This window comes from Castor canadensis, chromosome 8 (genome assembly GCF_047511655.1).
Source record: "Castor canadensis chromosome 8, mCasCan1.hap1v2, whole genome shotgun sequence".
NCBI classification, from domain to species: Eukaryota; Metazoa; Chordata; class Mammalia; order Rodentia; family Castoridae; genus Castor; species Castor canadensis.
In genome coordinates, this window is record NC_133393.1 from 57,100,952 (window position 1) to 57,118,712 (window position 17,761).

The 17,761-nt window shown below is 36.7% G+C and overlaps 1 protein-coding gene across 10 annotated transcripts in view; it reads left to right on the top strand.

Moving 5' to 3' along the window:
- The window catches only part of Caprin2 (caprin family member 2), a 47,358-nt gene extending 30,021 nt beyond the window's left edge, over positions 1 to 17,337 (top strand). For 5 of the 10 annotated variants that reach the window (XM_074083018.1, XM_074083016.1, XM_020178128.2 and 2 more), the window contains 10 exons: positions 556 to 678; positions 2,150 to 2,231; positions 3,265 to 3,320; positions 5,003 to 5,107; positions 6,333 to 6,479; positions 9,855 to 10,023; positions 12,094 to 12,279; positions 12,981 to 13,081; positions 15,237 to 15,300; positions 16,418 to 17,337. In XM_074083018.1, the coding sequence (XP_073939119.1) occupies positions 556 to 678; positions 2,150 to 2,231; positions 3,265 to 3,320; positions 5,003 to 5,107; positions 6,333 to 6,479; positions 9,855 to 10,023; positions 12,094 to 12,279; positions 12,981 to 13,081; positions 15,237 to 15,300; positions 16,418 to 16,986 (1,602 nt within the window). In that variant the 3' untranslated portion in view covers positions 16,987 to 17,337. Of the gene's footprint in view, positions 1 to 555; positions 679 to 2,149; positions 2,232 to 3,264; positions 3,321 to 5,002; positions 5,108 to 6,332; positions 6,480 to 9,854; positions 10,024 to 12,093; positions 12,280 to 12,980; positions 13,082 to 15,236; positions 15,301 to 16,373 lie in introns of all 10 variants that reach the window. The other 5 variants (XM_020178132.2, XM_074083019.1, XM_074083022.1 and 2 more) reach the window with 5 other exon arrangements.
- Positions 17,338 to 17,761: the final 424 nt, after the last annotated feature.

Here is a 17,761-nt window from a genome sequence, read left to right on the forward strand (position 1 = left end):
ATATATATAAACATATGCTCATATATGTATATATCTATGTACATAGATCTTAATGTTTCTGAAATCAGATGTGTCTTAAAAATGAGATGTATATTTAATGTGATAATAATTTTTGTCCTGGGGGAAAAATATCAAATCATTGGTATATGTCACGTTCAGTGGCATCTTATCATAGAACATAATGGTAACTGATGTCTGTAATGAAGACACTTAACAAGACATTCTGTTACTCTAGGTCTTCCCTTTAGAAAGATTTTTTTTTTTAGGTGGTTCTGGAGTTTGAACGCAGGGTTTGCTCTTGCTAGGCAGGCTCTCTACTACTTGAGCCAGGCCTCTAGCTCAAGAATGTTTTGTTTTAGAAAGATTTTCATTAAAGCTGTTCTGAAAGGGGAAAACTGAAATTTTTTAGATGGAAATTCTTTATCTGTGATAAATCTGTTAAATGAGCATTTCTGTTTGCTTTGATTTCAGTAAGATGTGATAACCTAAGTTTCCTGAACTAGTCCACTGACTTTGAATTTCACTCGAATACATGGTCCTGGGTTTGTCTTGTAGGTGCCTAAGCCCATGCCTCAACCTGTAGGTTCTTCCTCTGCCCTTCCAAAGGATCCAGTATTGAGGAGAGAAAAACTGCAGGATCTGATGACACAGATTCAAGGAACTTGTAACTTTATGCAAGTATGATCCGTTTTAAAAAAGAATCTTAAGTGATATTTGTGGAGCTACTAACTTCTGATCTGAAGTGTTTCAGTGAAGTTGTTAAGAACATAGATTCTCCTAGCTCTGCTGCTTCCTCACTCCTAGGGCAAATTACTAAACTCTCTGCCTCAGTTTCTTTATTTGAACAATTAAGATAATAATCCCTACTTCCTAAGTTTGTTGTGAGTAAAGGAATGAACTAAATATATGAAAAGCTTCAAGTGGTCAAGTGCTATTACTGCTACAAGTCATCAGTAGTACCACTCAGCCTATGAGAACCTGCTCCATGCTTGGTCTTCTGTTAGGTGCCACTGTGTATAGAAAATTAGAAGACATTCTGGGCTGGTGATGTGGCTGAAGTGGTAGAGTGCCTGCCTAGGAAATTAGAAGACATTGCCTTCAAGGAGTAGAAATTTATATTCCACTGTAGAAGATGGCAAACTTGTGCTAAATCAATAGTAAAATAGTAAATTGTGTGAAGGACTATGTTTAAACTGTTATACAAACCCCTACAAAATTTCAGAATAGTGTGATATTACTACCAAGGGCTGAAATAATCAAGATATTTTTGGTGGAACTGGGGTTTGAACTCAGGACTTAGTGCTTACAAAGCTGGTGCTTTACCACTTGGGCCACATCTCCAGTCCACCAATGAGATATTTTTGTTCAGCAAAAATATTTGAGCCTTGGATTTAGGCCTGGATTTAAATATCAGTTCTATCACTTACCTGCTATATAGTGCATGCAAGTTATTTAACTTCCAGCCCTCTGTTTGCAAAACGAAGGAATTGGCTACCTCTTCAGATTATTTGAAGATAAGTAAAAGAACTAAAAAATGCTTACTGCAAGTGTGTAGCTTAAGTATGCAAAATGTGGGAGATTTTTCTGAGGGAACCAAGATATGCAGGTAGGAGAAGAGAATACGTTCTCATCATCAAAGTTTTTAACACCACAAGCTAGTAAATGGTTGAGATAAAATAATTATAATCTGTCGTTGCCTGGGTATAATAAAAATTAGCCTTCAGACTAGGCTAGGATTAATGCTTTATGCTTAAGATCTCAGGTGAGGAGTGTCCTTCCCAGGTTAGGCCTTAGAATTGCTATTGTAGTTTTAATACTTGACACAATTAACTTCACAGTGACTTTAGAGTTTATTTTTTATTATTATTATTATTTTTTAATGTCATGGGGCTTGAACTCAGGGCCTCATACTTGCTAGGCAGGCACTCTACCACTTGAGCCACTCTGCCAGCCTGAGTTTTTGACTCTTAATTTCTTCTGTAAAGAGTAAGGTTTTAATATCTTGAGATAGTTATTAACTAGTTATCTACAGCTTTAGCTAGATACTTTTAGCTAATAAGCTATGGGTGACACTATGAATAATTTAATGGTAATAGTTATTAAATGAATAGTTTTTGTTCCTACTCACTACTTAAAATCTCATTTGTAGGAATCTGTTCTGGATTTTGACAAACCTTCAAGTGCAATTCCATCGTCACAGCCGCCTTCAGCTTCTCCTGGTAGCCCAGCAGGTATGTAATTCTAAAGACTTACAACAAACAGCCTTAGAGCTAGCAGTTATTTCTTTTACAAATAATTCACTCTAGACAGCTTAAGGGTTACCTATGTATGCCCTTCTGTTAATTTATTCTAATTGTATCCATCTGTCATTAATTACATATGGGTGTTAACCATTAGGACATTAGTGTGCTTAACCATCCTGTTTGCATTTCTTAGACAAAGTCACCAGATGGGTGAATGGAAATGCACAATAGCTGTTTTTGCAATTTTTTTTAATGTTCTTTTTGGAGTGACTTCTGACAAGAACTTGCTTGACTTCTTTGAACTCTAAATGCAGTGTGAAGGCTTTGGAGTGAGATTAACTCAGTGCTGTTTAGAACACTGACTAACATAGTAACTAATGATAGAGCTGAGATCTGAATCTGGTGCCATACTTCAAAACTTGGGCTTACTGCTCCATTCTAGTTCCTCTTAGGATGAGTGGCATAGTGTGCACCAGCTCAAGAATGGTGCAGTAGTTCCTGAGTAAAGGAAGGAGAATAAATGCAGAATAATTAGCAAAAGTGATGGACATTGATAAGGAACCAAGCTGAAAACTATGTAATTGAAAGGCATATCAATATACATAACCAGAGAAAAAACATAAGCTTTAAACAGATAGGTGACCCAGCTAAGTCTTACTTTGAAATTTTTGAAACTTTTAAGTGTATTGGTCAGTGACTATTGATGGTGACTCAGGTTTTCTTTTCCAGATTACTATTCCCAGTTATTTTTAAAAGTCATAGTTGTTTCTTTTGAAGCCTTGAAATGCTGCTCTTGCTTAACCTTGAAATATCACCATGTATCGAAGATGGAATTAGTAATTCTAACTCTTCTATAGCCTTTTCTGACTCTTTTAAGGATTTAATAGACAGTGTATAATGACTTGAGACCTAATTCTTCCAGCTGATGCTTATTCTGTAAAGTGTAAACTTGAGTTTCTTCTCAGTTGATAGCATTAACTTTTCTCCCCCTCAATAATTTTTGGTTTATTTCACTCTGCAGTATCCACAGAACAAAATTTGTCCAGTCAAAGTGATTTTCTTCAAGAGCCATTACAGGTAACTTCTCTGGATTCATTTTTTCCTTTTTGCTATTCAAGGAAGGACCTCTTGCTTTGGCAACAATGATCAGACTTACCGATTCTAATATACCTAACTGAATTATTTTAAATGTTGCAAGAATAACTAATCTTTTAAAGTTAAACACAATTTAAAATGATTCTCTAATGATTGTGCTGAAAACATCTGTTATAAGAGAAAAGGTTATCTGATTTTAGTAAGGAAAGTGTAAGCCTGAAGAATTCACAGGATCCTTGTCTGAGAATACTACTTTGCCATTGAGCACTTAGTTTCTCAGCATAGTAAACAGTTCGAAGAAAGAAAATAATTTTGTTTAGCTTGTGGTTAACTACTCCCTCTCCCACCCCATAATAGTTCACATTCTGAGGAACTAATTTTCGCAGAGTACCCTTAGAAATACAAAGAGATCAGATTATTGAGCTCTCTGCCTCACTGCATTTCCATCAGCAGCAAACCCAAAGTTCCACTGGCTTTCTGTCAATTACTTTTAAAAACGTTTTCTCAGTGTCTTCCCTTGCCAGTAAGTTAAATATTTTGACTGAGTAGTTCAGTAGTTGTGATCTTCCCTTCCAAAACTTCCAAGTAAATACTACTTGTTTATATATAGTTTGAAAAAGTATGGCTCAGTTTGTTGTTTAGGGTCTATAAAATCTTCTTCACTCTATTCACTACTTTCACTAAAGCATTTCCATTTTATCTGTTCCAGCTGTTAGGGGTCTACAAAGGGCTTTAAATTGACAAACTAAATTATTTTAAACAGCCAGTGGTCTGACTACCTTAGAAGTTGTCTAAGCAAGTCTATGAGATGGTTGAATCTCCTGGTAACTTTAATAAGAATATATATGTGTTTAGGTATTACCTTATATTTACTGGAGCATCATTTCCAGGGCTTTTATCTTAAGCATCTATGTGTGTGTGCGCACACACACACATTTTTGAGACAAGGTTCTCAGTATGTAGCTCAGGCTGGCCTCAAACCACGACCCCTGATCTCTGCCTCCTGACTAGCTGGGATTATAGGTGTGCACTACTGTGCACAGCCTTCTCTTAGTGTTTTATTGGTTACAGTTGTCACAGCCTTAGTTCCTGCTGTGCTTTTTCCAAATTCTTATTTTATATATGCTCTCAACTTTAATTTTTCACTAGAATTTGGTGTCATTTGATTTGTATAGAGCTTATCCTTTCTGTTTATACTTTGAACTATACCTTTAAGTATAGTTATGATCCTGGAGGATCAGTGCCCTGATCTCATCTTTAGTGAAGATGAGTGCCACGTTGGAAACTGGTCCCAGGCTTCTGGGCCAAGTGGTGATATGTGAAGGTGGGATTAGATGTGTAGTTTTGGTGTTCAAGTATGGAAACACAATGTAGGAAACCTGAGTTTGAATCTTAGCTCTGCCACTTAATTTTAATTTAACTTGATCTTCAGCAGATTGCTGCACCTTTCTTTGCCTCTGTCACACATCAGTGAGATGGGATAGTTGAACCTGCCTCTCAGGCTTATTGTTAGGATTAAATATACTAATGTGTGAAATGTGCTCAACATAGGGCTGGGTACAAATGAGTGCTAATAAGAGTAACATATGACGAGGCACAGGGCCCATGAAATACAGAGTGAACAAAACATGCCTTTTACAATATTTGTATCTTCCTGTGTCTAGGCTGCTGCTTCTCCAGTTACTTGTAGCCCAAATGCTTGCTTGGTTACTAATGATCAGGCTTCTTCCGGATCTGAAACAGAGTTTATGGCCTCAGAGACTACTGAGGTAATAAAAGACCAACTGTCTTCTTTTCTGTCTCAAAGAATAGTAGAACCATCTCATCTTAACAATTATAGAGATAATTAGTTGAATGATGTAATAGAAATATTTATTATGTATTACTTTCAATAGATGTTGTGGTCCTGGAATTTACAAAGGTAACTTTGTTGTGGCTTTGCCATAAAAGAAGATTTACTAGTGTATTGCCTTCTCTGATGTAATAAATATGTGATTTTTAATAATAAAAAAGTGAAAAGTTTTAGGTAGGATTTGATCAAGTTTCTCACTATATTTACACTGAAGTGAATACTGAGGAGAAAAATCTTTTATTCATGTAACTGAAGACTTAATTTTTATAAGGTTAGCATTAGTTCTGTTTGTTAGAATAAAATCAATTAGAATAAAAGAATGTTTTGACAATATTAGGTTTGTGCTTTCAATTCTAAGTTATTGTTTTTGCTATTTTAGCAAATCTTTGTGCTAGACATAATAAGTTAGGATTAATTTGGGGGGCAGTTTAGTGAGTATTAGGTTTTATTTTGGGGTGAACTATTATATAGGAGTATGCACTCACTTATAGAATATAAGAAAATATAGATAATGATTGGTTTTTGTGGTGCTAACTTGGTCTAAATTGAGATAATTTGGTTCCTCATTTGAAGAAGAGAAGGAAGTGATTGTTACTAGTCACCCTTATTGTTCAATTCACAATCTGGTTGGGATTGAGTTTTGATATCTCTTAAACTTTTGGCTATATTATCTGTTATGTTAAGAACTTGCTTGTTCTCTTAGATAAGGATTACTTAATTTAGATCAGGTTTGGATTTCTTTAGGCAGCTGATCTAGAAATATGCTAAGTCTTTAAAAATGAACACTTACTAAGAAACTAACCCAATTTTATATAAGTTGTTAACAATATTAGATTTTTAATTAGAAAATAGCATTTCAGAGTTTGAAAAGAATTAGGTGCTTGTAAAAAGTTGAGCCGCTCATTTGTTAGACTGAGTATTAGTAAGACTCTCACTTAGTCAGCAAGCTGTGCAAAGCAAATACTAGTGTGCATCCTCAGCAATCGAGATTTGAAATAGCAAGCACAAGCTATTCTCTGGCATTCCTATGTTCAAATGTCACTCCAAAGAACTTGCTGACTTTTGCCATTTTGGGGTTTAGTGTACATTAACTGCTTGTTACACAGCAGGTAATTGGCTGATGCTGCATTTCTCCTCTCTAGGCGGCAGGTCCCCCAAGCAAGCCACCGTCTTCACTAGTGTCTCCAAATCCTCCCATGTCAAAGGGCTCTGAACAGGGCTTCCAGTCACCTCCAGCAAGTAGTAGTTCAGTAGCCATTAACACAGCACCCTTTCAAGCCATGCAGACAGTGAGTATGAAGTGGGAATGAGGATTGCAGTTCACTGTACGCTTAAGAGTCATTGTTTTACATTTGTTACTGGTATTACATAAAAATTTGCCTTTTGTATTACTCCTATTTGGGCTGGTAGTATTTATAAGTTTTGTCCAGTTGAAATAATGTTTGTGACAGAGGAATCTTAAATCTACACCCCCTAGAATTTTGAATAAGTGATTAGAACATTTGTTCCCTTTATGAAAATCAGCAGGAAAATCAGCAGGAAGACCCATGTTAAATAAATGGAATGTGTAGGTGATTCAATGCCTAGTAACTCATCCCAGCAAAAAAAAGAAATAAGTGGGTGAGAAACATAATTCTCTGGCATTAGCTTAATAATACTAACCGTTACTAATAATACACTACGAGGCTCCATAGCATCAGTAATCTGAAATACGGGGCAGACTTGAGTCCACATGCAGGATTTCATCTTGATTTCATGCTGGTGCTGGAGATTGTCCAACTTTGTGTGGTGTTTAGAATTATGTACAAATGGTAGTTTAAAACTTTTAAAAAATATAATTGCTGTATTTATACATTCTCTAAATACAGACTAGAATAAAATAGTTCTTCAGGGGGAAAAGAGCCCTTAGTAAGACAATAGGTACCTTTCCTGATGGTGCTTAATGTCTCACTACAGGTCCTTTGGATTGATAGTGGTAGGTGGGGCAAGTGGAGTGGCAATGGGAAGCAGGCATCATGCAGGGAGGTCGGCTGCTGAGCTCAGACATCTGAGTCCACTGACCTTATCACTCTGTGCTTGGCCAGTTAAAATGTCTTACTTTCTCTCTTTCCCTGTCATTTCATTCTACACAGTATTGCCACTGTGGATTTGCTTTTTCCTTTTGTCTAACTAAAAGTGAACAGTGGTCCATTACAGAATGAAATTGAGTCATTTGTTTGACATTTAATACCTTTTGAAGTCCTGTATAACCTGCTAGACTAGTTCCCTGGGCTTGTCTTATACATTCTTGTCACAGTACCTTTTTATGTATACCTCTCTGTCTGTTCTGCTTGTTTGAAGCCCATCCAGTTCAAATTGGTTCTCATTCACTTATTAAATATATAGTTTTGAAGCCAGGCACTGTTTTGAATTACTGGGGTTGTAGCAGTTAGAAACAAAAACAAAAAACACAAATAATTCTTTATGCTCAAGAAACTTACATTTTATCACAAAGAGGTCTAGAGAGACAAAACTCATAATAAATCAGATGCTGTGTTCTATAAGGAAAAATGGAGCAGGATACAGGAGCTAGAAAATAATAGAGGTTTTATTTTGTGTAATGACCTGGTTTTGCCTACATTCAGTAAATAGCAAATTCTCTTACTTTTCTCTCTCCCCTTTTCTTTCTCCTCTTTCTTCCCGCCCCCCTTCTTCTTTTCTTTGTTTTTTTGCTCTGCTGGAAATGGAACCCAGGACCTTGTACATACTAGACAAATGCTTTTCCTCTGAGCTGTATCTGCAGACCTCATTTTTAGTTTTTGAATAAGGAATTTTTTTTCCTATATAACTTTCATTCTCAGCTCAAGTATTATGATAGCATAATAGGAGGATTAACTCTGATGTCAGTTTTGTTGGGAATCAAATAGAGGTTTTTGTTTCTTTACTGTGATGAAATACTTGTGACATAAAATTTGCCCTTAGTAACCATGTTGAAGTGTACACACTTCAGTGGTGTTCAGCACACTCAGTGTTGTCAGCTATTACCGTTATTTCCAGCACTTTCTCACGATCTCAAATAGAAACACTGTACTCATTCTGTGGTAACTCCTGTATCTCCCCTCTCCAGAGTAGTAACCTCCTTTTTACTTTTTGTTTCTATGAACTTAATTTACTTATTTTATAAATAAAATCATGTAATACTTATTTTGTGTCTGACTTGTTTCATTTAGCATAATGTTTTCTTGGTACTGGGATTTTGAAGTCAGGGCGCTGTGCTTGATAGGCAAGATGCCTTCAGCTCTTTTTGCTCTAGCTCTTTTGGAAATAGGGCCTCATTTTTTGCCTGATAATCATATTTGTGCTTTCCGCTGTATCTGGAACGAGAGGCACGTACCACCATACCCAGCTTTTTTTCATTGTGATGGGGTCTCATGAACTCTTTTCCCCAGGCTTGTCTGAAACAGTGATCCTCCTGATCTCAGCCGCCTATGTAGCTTGGAATGACAGCTGTGTGCACCAGCCTCCAACTAGATATTATTACAGGTGTGGGCCACAGGTGCCCACCTTAGCATCATATTTTTGAGGTTTATATATATTACAGCATGTATAGAATTTCATTCCTTTTTGTGTATACCTCATTTTGTTCATTCTTCTATTGATAACATTTGGGTTGTTTCTTCCTTTTGGCTTTTTTGAATAATGCTATTCAAATATCTATGCAAGTCCCTGCTTTTATTTCTTTATATACGTCGAAGTGACTTTTGTGGGTCATATGGTAATTTATATTTCACTTTTTTTTTTTTTTGTGGTCCTGGGGTCCTTGTGATTGTGATTTGGGATCCTTGGCTCTACCACTTGAGCCACGCCTTCAGCCCTGTGTTTTACTTTTTGAGGAACCATCGTATTGTTCTCCACAGTGGCTTCACCATTTTACATTCCCATTACCAATGCATGAGAGTGGCAGTTTTTCCACTCCCTCCCTGTGACTTTTTTTCTGTTGTTGTCCCAGTGGGTATGATATAGTATCTTACTGTGGTTTTGATTTACATTTTCCAAATGACTAATGCTGTTGACATGTTTTCCTGTTCTTATTAGCCATTTATCTTCTTTGGAGAAATGTCTAATCAAGTTCTTTGCCCATCAAATACAAGTTTTAGAATATTACAGAATTTTGCTGAATGTTACCCTTAGGCATTTCCTATGAGCCTTCGCAAGTAACTTAGTGTACTCTCAAGGGAGGTATGAGGATAGGTAAGACACCCAAAAAACTAGATAGCATTTGTTGCCCTCAACGCAGAGAAACTAAAACAGATACTTTAAAGCAACTGAGGCCAACAGGAGAAGGGGACCAGGAACTAGAGAAAAGGTTAGTTCGAGAAGAACTAATTTAGAATGTAACACACATGTACAGGAAAGCAATGCAAGTCAACTCCCTGTATACCTATCTTTATCTCAACCAGCAGAAACCCTTGGTCCTTCCTATTATTGCTTATACTCTCTCTTCAACAAAATCAGAGATAAGGGCAAAATAGTTTCAGCCTGGTAGCAAGGGGGTTGAGGGGGAGAGAGAGAGGATGGGGGTGGGGGTGGGGGAGGGAGAGGGTGGGGGAGAAATGACCCAAATAGTGTATGCACATATGAATAAAAGAAAAAAAAAGTGACTTAGTATACTCTTACCTTTTAAGGTATTTAATGTTAATGCACCTCTGCCTCCACGGAAAGAACAAGAAATAAAAGAATCCCCTTATCCACCCGGCTACAATCAGAGTTTTACTTCAGCAAGTACTCAAACACCACCCCAGTGCCAGCTGCCAGCTATACATGTAGAACAAACTGTCCTGTCTCAAGAGACTGGTAAGATCTTTGCATATTTTTTGAAGACTTGTTAGACAACAGGTAATTACATGGAGAGAAAATCTGTAGTGACACTTTAGAAGTCCTTTTCTCATGAGTTAGTATTACTTCTTCACAAGTTCAAGTGTTGAGAAGCACCTAATGCCTTTTCTTTTATTTAATTCTATCAGTTCTTGAGGTGGAACTTAGATGGTTGATTTAACCATGTAGGCTTATATTTTTAACTTTTAATTGCTTTGGTTACCCTGGACAGTGATGGTGGTAGATAGGGCACTATCTATCTGCTTTTATGAAGATTTGGAAACTATTCTGTTAACTGTTTTGGCATAGACAGATGGTTATCAGGTCTTTTCCATCTTATTTAAAACACTGGTTAATGTGAAGATACACTCAGTATGCTTATCGTTCTGTTTGCTTAGAGATAGAAACCTTTTGTATTATGCATTAAGAAGCTTACCCTAGACACCCAACAACATAGTAAAAAGATGATAGGCTATCTCTGTTCATGGCAGAACAGGTTTCAAAAGATTTCTTTTAAATGTATTCAGTCAGCACACAATCCTTATAGAACTTGTGTTTTTTTCTGTTAATACCTTCATTGTATTTGTAAGTACAAGATTCACATAACACCCCATCAGAAAAATTAAAACCCTTGTATCTATCTGTATGTGTTTCGTCCCTATGAAACTGTCAAAGGAGTGCTTTGTTAAAGGCAGGCTGTAGTTAATGGTCCAATGACTGTAAACTATTTTTATCTTTCATGCTGCTCTAAGTTATGAATGAATAGGCAACTTTGTACTTACTTCCTAATGTAAAAAGCAATCATAGACTTTTAGTGTTGGCATTTTAACCCTGAATTGATTTTTTCCAAAACTTAGGCCTTAAGCAAATGAACTGAACTTTTGGGATACTTCTTACTCAAATGATGAAGCGGTAGTAAATGTAAATCTGTGGATCTAGCCACAAAGGACCTTATTCTATTCTTACCTGTATTGGTGAAATATAGGGCAGGTTATTTATATAAGGGATATTTTTGTCAAATGCCATCTCAGTTATTTTAAAATTAGGATTCCTTTTCCTTTACTCCCTGATCTGAATATTTAGCTTTTTAAAAGTCATGGTGAAATCTGCATAACATGAAAATGACCTTTTTTTTTTTTTTTCTTGGTGAAACCGGGGTTTGAATTCAGCTTTGTGCTTGTGAGGCGGTGCCCTGACACTTGAGCCACAACTCTAGCCCATTTTGCTCTGGTTATTTTGGAGATGGGGTCTTGAGAACTATTTGCCTGGTCTGGCCTCAAACATTGATCATCCTGATCTCAGCTTCCCAAGTATCTAGGGTTGCAGGTGTAACCTGGCTGGTGCCTGGCTCCCATTTTAACTTTTTTTTTTTTTTGTGGTACTGACATTTGAACTCAGGACCTCATGCTTGGTACACAGGTACTGTACCACTTGAGCCACTCTGCCAGCCTTGATTTATTTGGGTATTTTGGAGATAGGGTCTTGTGAACTATTTGCTGGGCTTCCATTGAATCAAAATCCTTCTGATCCCTGCCTCCTAAATAGCTAGGATTACAATCATGAACCACCGGCACCTGGCTCATTTTAACCATTTTTTTCGCCTAAGAGTTCTGTGACTTTACATCCATATTGTTGTGGACCATAACCCCCTCCATTTCCACAACTTTGTCATCTTCCTCAGCTGAAACTCTGCTTAGCACTAATGCCTTCTCCTCTTCGTGTAGACCCTGGCATCCAGCATGTTACTTTATGACTTTATGACTTTGACTATTCTAGGTATCTGTTGTAAGTGGCATCATACAACATTTGTCCTTTCGGAACTGGCTTGTTTCATTCAGCATAATGTCCTCCAGGTTCAACCATGTTGTAGTATGTGCCAAAATTTCCTCCCTTCATAAGGCTGAATAATAATATGTATACACATATATAAAAATATGTTTTAAAGGGAGAGTACATTAATTTATATATGTGTATAGTGACTTTTAAGTGTAAAGAATATTGGACCTTTATTACCATTTAACTGTTGAACTCTAAACCTGTTTTCTTAAGCTGCAAATTATCATCCTGATGGAACGATTCAAGTAAGCAATGGTAGCCTTGCCTTTTACCCAGCACAGACGAATGTATTTCCCAGACCTACGCAGCCATTCATTAATAGCCGGGGGTCTGTGCGAGGGTGTGCTCGTGGCGGGAGATTACTGACCAATTCCTATCGGTCCCCTGGCGGTTATAAAGGTATGTTCTAAAGCTGCTTAAATTATGCTCAAGTGTTGAGTCTCTATCACCTGACCCAAGCCATTTTTTTTAACCTAACTTTGTTTCTTTGTGTCCTTGGCATAATGTAAGAGAGACTCCTCTGTTAGTAGATAATACAGTATTTTTAATATGCCTATTCTCTATAACAGAACTGACTTCCTGTATGAAAAACACATTAATCTTGTGACTGAAGTAGGAAGGCTGATTATCTTGTTTTTTAAGGAATGAATTTGGTTTTTATAGTTGACTAATTTCTTTTGTCAGTTAACTCTTAAAAATGTCATAAATTAGACAATTTTTTTAGTTATTTGTCTATCAAACTATACAAAGGTAAGAATTTGAGATAGTCTTTAAGATTTGGTGATACTCTTTAACTTTTAGTTGTGATTCCAAGTATTCTGGTCTCTGCTTTATATGAGCAAAGGTACTCAAGACAGGATACTTAATATCTAATTACTCCACCCCCAGTCTTTCCCAACCCCCACTGTATTCCAGCCTGGCTTGTTGGAAGTCAGTGAGAATGTATGGATGCATATTTTACTATTGAAGCAATTTTTAGTATGCCTTTACTTGAGGTATAAATCTAATGATAGCACTGTAAGATCAGTTTAGCTTTTACAGCTGAAAAGTTTCATATGCTTTTGCCCATCGTCTTATGTAAGTTGTTGTTTATTTAATAGGCTTTGAAAGTTATAGAGGATCTCCTTCAATTTCCAATGGAAATTACAGCCAGCTGCAGTTCCAAGCTAGAGAATATCCTGGAACACCTTATTCCCAAAGGGTAAGTAAGAATAGATGTCAGAGCTGTTGATGTTAAGCTGATGATTAAATGTAGCAGAGCCATAATTTGTTTTGTAGAAATGTACACTTTGTTTTAGAACTACTATAAGTCCTGTGGAGGTTTGAGTTGGACAAACTTTTCCAGTCATCCAAGGATAACAAGTTAACTGCCTAGTATATGGATTTAAAAGGTGTTAAGGACTTTATGAATCATGTTGTTTACATTAACTCATTTACTCCTCCACCTTATAAGAGAAACTGGGGTTCAGAGGCCAAATAATTTGTCTGAGGTCACTCAGCTAATAAGTGGCAGAACTAAGATGGGGTTGCAAGTTTAACTCTAGAGCTCATAGTCTTAGCTTGCTTAACTATCAAATGTAGCAGAGCTTGTCTTTATAATTTTAATTTTTTGTTTATTCTGATTTGAATAACTCAGCAGATCTTTTTGACATATGGTGAAAGATTGATGGGATGTTATAGACATTCCATATTCCCAGATTTTGAGAACTTCCTGTCATTGGTCATATCTGGATAAAGTTCATAGACCACATCAGCATTTTTATAAGATTTTGAGTATATACAGAAGTTGGTTTGACTTACAGTTTTTTTACTTTATGATACGTGAAAATGATAAGTGTTCAGTAGAAACTCTATTTCAGATCTTGATCTTTTTCTGGGATCTTTTTCTGTGGCAGGGAGCCACAGCTTCTAGTCACCTGCACAATCATAAGGGTAGATAACCATATTCTAGTGTACTGTGTTGCTTATCTGTGCTGTTTGGTAGATTAGTTGTTTTAGAAATACTTTTTTGTAATAAATGCATTTTTGACTTACAATATTTTTTCTTTGCTTCTCCTCCCTCCCCTCTTCTGTGAGTGAGGGGAGGCTATTGATTAATAGACAATTAAGTGATAGAACTCTCCATTCCTAATACTAGTATTCCAGTGTTTTTGTGTATTGCTTTAAATTTGTTTGAGGAAATTAAGAAATTGATAATAATGGTTGCTATTGGAAAGGGACTGGGAGTCTAAATAGAAAACTTTATTATTTTTATTGTGTCTCTTGCTCTGTTTTATTGCAATTATTAACTACACAACTAATTATTTTCATGAGTTGTATAGTCTCCACTTAGGTGTTAGTTGGAAGTATTTCCCTTTGAACATTTATTAATACTTTGATCACATTTCTGGGAAACAGATACATTTATACAATATAGTGTTTTTCAATTCTTCTATCCAAAAATAAAACAAAAACAACCAAGCTGGGCATGGTGGCTCATGCTTGTAATCCTAGCTTCTTGGGAGGCAGAGATTGGGAAGATTGTGGTTCTAGGCCAGCCCAGACAAAAAGTTAGAGAGATCCCATTTTAACCAATAAGAAAATGTTGGCTGTAGTGGCACGTGCCTATTTTCCCAGCTGCGTGGGAAGCATAAATAGGATGATGGGGATCCAGGTTGGCGTGGGCGTAAATGTGAAACCCTATTCCAAAATGAACTGGGGGTGTGGCTTAAGTGGTAGGGTACTTGTCTATAGGAAGTGTGACATCCTGAGTTCAAACTCTGGTACCACAAAAAAAGAAATGAACAAGAAAACCCACAAACAACCCAGCCTGACAGTTTGTGATAGTCTTCACAGTTTGACTTGTAATTTGAGCCAGACTGAAGAAATCTGTGTTCTTGTTCTTGCTTTACTATTGAGATGAGGGATAGAGGACCATGTTGTACTTCTGAATTCCCATAACCTAGCATTGTACTTTTTATGTAATGTTCTTTAAATGCTTTATTGTTTTTGTGAAGAACATATCTAACAGGTCAGGTTATTAACAGATGAAGCAAGAATTGCCACCATCACCCATGTTTTGTTTAGACTGCTGTTTGGGAACATGTGAGCATCTTTGTTGCTGGGGAGGGCCAAATGAAGAATTTCGAGGACTTTTAGCCAGGTGTGGCTGTAATCTCAGCACTAGGGAGGTTGAGGTAGGAGGATTGTTTGTGAGTTTGAGACCAGCCTGGGCTACATATCAAGACCCTGCCTCAAAACAAACAACTGAAATTAAGAGGACTTTAATCTGATAGATTTACCAGTCAATAGTCCTTTGTAATGATTATTGTTCAGTATTTTTGGTGCCATTGTGAATATTCGTGTGTTCATTTTAGGATAGTTTCCAGCAGTGTTATAAACGAGGAGGGACATCTGGTGGTCCTCGGGCAAATTCAAGAGGTAAGGGTAAAATGAGTGGTTTATTTACCCCAACCTTACTTCTCGTTCATTCTGTACCTTCTATCAGTTTCTCCTCAAAGCACACTGTTTCAACACTTACCTTGTTGAGGTTTTCAGTTTGCTTAAATGCAGTACTGAAGAACTGAGGGAGATATTAGACTTTTAGAAAGGCTATGGAAACCAAATGTCAATTTATTTAAAAATGTGTGTTTTCTTTAAAAGAAAATGCTTGGCACCAGAGCATAATTTAGCCATAAACATATATCTCTTCTGACCTCAAGTAGAGTCATGTGATGTTTCAGGATGATTTTTTAAAAATAATAAATGCATGCTTCTAGTTATGCTAATGTCAATATGTTAATAGACTTGAATAAGCAACACTTGAAGACACAGTGATTTGAAACAAAAGCAGAATAATCAGTTTTTAATATGTACCTTTCCATTTAAAAGATTCAGCATAACTGAGAGAATAAAGAAGTACTGAAGCTAACTAACTTTGTCCTAGGAAAACAATCTTTTCATTTTGAAAGGGTATCGAATATTCATAACTCCTTTGCTTATATCTGAGCAGTGTTTTTGTACAGCACTTAAAACATTAAAATTTCTTCATGTCCCAGTAAAATGGAAATAAAAAAACCCAAGCATTTATCATGTAGCTTAGTACCGTATCAGAATCTCTCTGAGTGATTAGTAGCAAGGTGGTTTCCATTATATAATCTAAGTTTTCTTGAGTCCTCTACATTAGTTCCTTTGGGTAGAAGATTGATCACTGAGGAGTTAATGATGTGAGAATTATGGGAAAAAGATAAGTAAAAACTGTTCAGTCATTTAGTTTTAGTCTTTGCCAATCTTAGCTAGTTTTGGTAAATTACCCAACCTTTTGGGTGCCAAAGGAAACAATTAGACTGGATTATTTAGGTCTCTTCTGGCTTAACAAGTGTTATAAAAGACTATTGCCAGAAAAATCTAGAAAAGTATAGTTACATTTTGTTGTTTTTGTTTTGGAATTTACTATTAAATGTATCCTTATCTGTGTTTCAGTAGCCGACTAATGTTAAATATTGTGTTCAAAGCTAACTGCTTCATTATGAGAAACTCACTGTTGCTAATAAAACAGCAGGGTGGAGTGATTCTTCTCAGGTGAGCAGCCCAGAAAGAGACAACGAAACCTTTAACAGTGGTGACTCTGGACAAGGAGACTCCCGTAGCATGACTCCCGTGGATGTGCCAGTGACAAACCCAGCAGCTACCATACTGCCAGTACACGTCTATCCCCTGCCTCAGCAGATGCGAGTTGCCTTCTCAGCAGCCAGAACCTCTAACTTGGCCCCTGGATCTTTAGACCAACCTATTGTGTTTGATCTTCTTTTGAACAACTTGGGAGAGACTTTTGATCTTCAGCTTGGCAGATTCAATTGCCCTGTGAATGGCACTTATGTTTTCATTTTCCACATGCTAAAGCTGGCAGTGAATGTGCCACTGTATGTCAACCTCATGAAGAACGAAGAAGTCTTGGTATCTGCCTATGCCAATGATGGTGCTCCAGATCACGAGACTGCTAGTAATCATGCCATTCTTCAGCTCTTCCAGGGAGACCAGATATGGTTACGTTTGCACAGGGGAGCAATTTATGGGAGTAGTTGGAAATACTCTACATTTTCAGGCTATCTTCTTTATCAAGATTGAAAAAGTCAGTACAGAATTGACAATAAAAGGATGATGTTCAAATTAGTGAGATTGAACAAAAAGTAGTCCTTGCCTGGTGACTGGTTTAGGAAAGTGTTTTCATTCCTAGAGGAAGGAGGAAGTCCTTAGTTTTTTTTGTTTCTTCTCTAGGTGAAAAATTTCAAGCTGAATGACAATTAGCACTAATCTGGCACTTTATAAATTGTGATGTAGCCTTGCTAGTCAAGCTGTGAATGTATATTGTTTGCACTTAACCCTTAACTGTATTAATGTTCAGCTTACTTACCTGACTGCTTCAAGTTCAGGCAAGTGACAATGCCTTGTTGTGCCTCAATAAAAAACTTACCTGCATCTTCAGTTGTTCCTTTTTGATTAAGCATTTGGTTAATAGGTAAGATATCTACTTTTTACAATTCACCATTGTTAACTCAGCTATTTATTCATAGGTTCGTGCCATTATTTTGAGAAGACTTATCTATAACAGACCCTTGTAAGGTCACTTTCTCTGATTTACATTTCATTCGTTAAAAAGATTTGATTTGTTTTCCACAGGGTAAATAACTCATTCTCCTTGAAGCTGTTATAGTTTTTGCTTATTCAGTTATCTTTGGGCACCTGCATATGTTTAATAGCACAAGATACAATAGGAGATACACTGGTGGTATTCTGGTTCACCTTCAGTAGGACTTATGCTTTCTAATGGATTTTCTTTTTCCTTTTGAGAATAGGGTCTCATTATGTAGTGCTCGCTGGGCTGGAACTTGCCCTGTAGCTC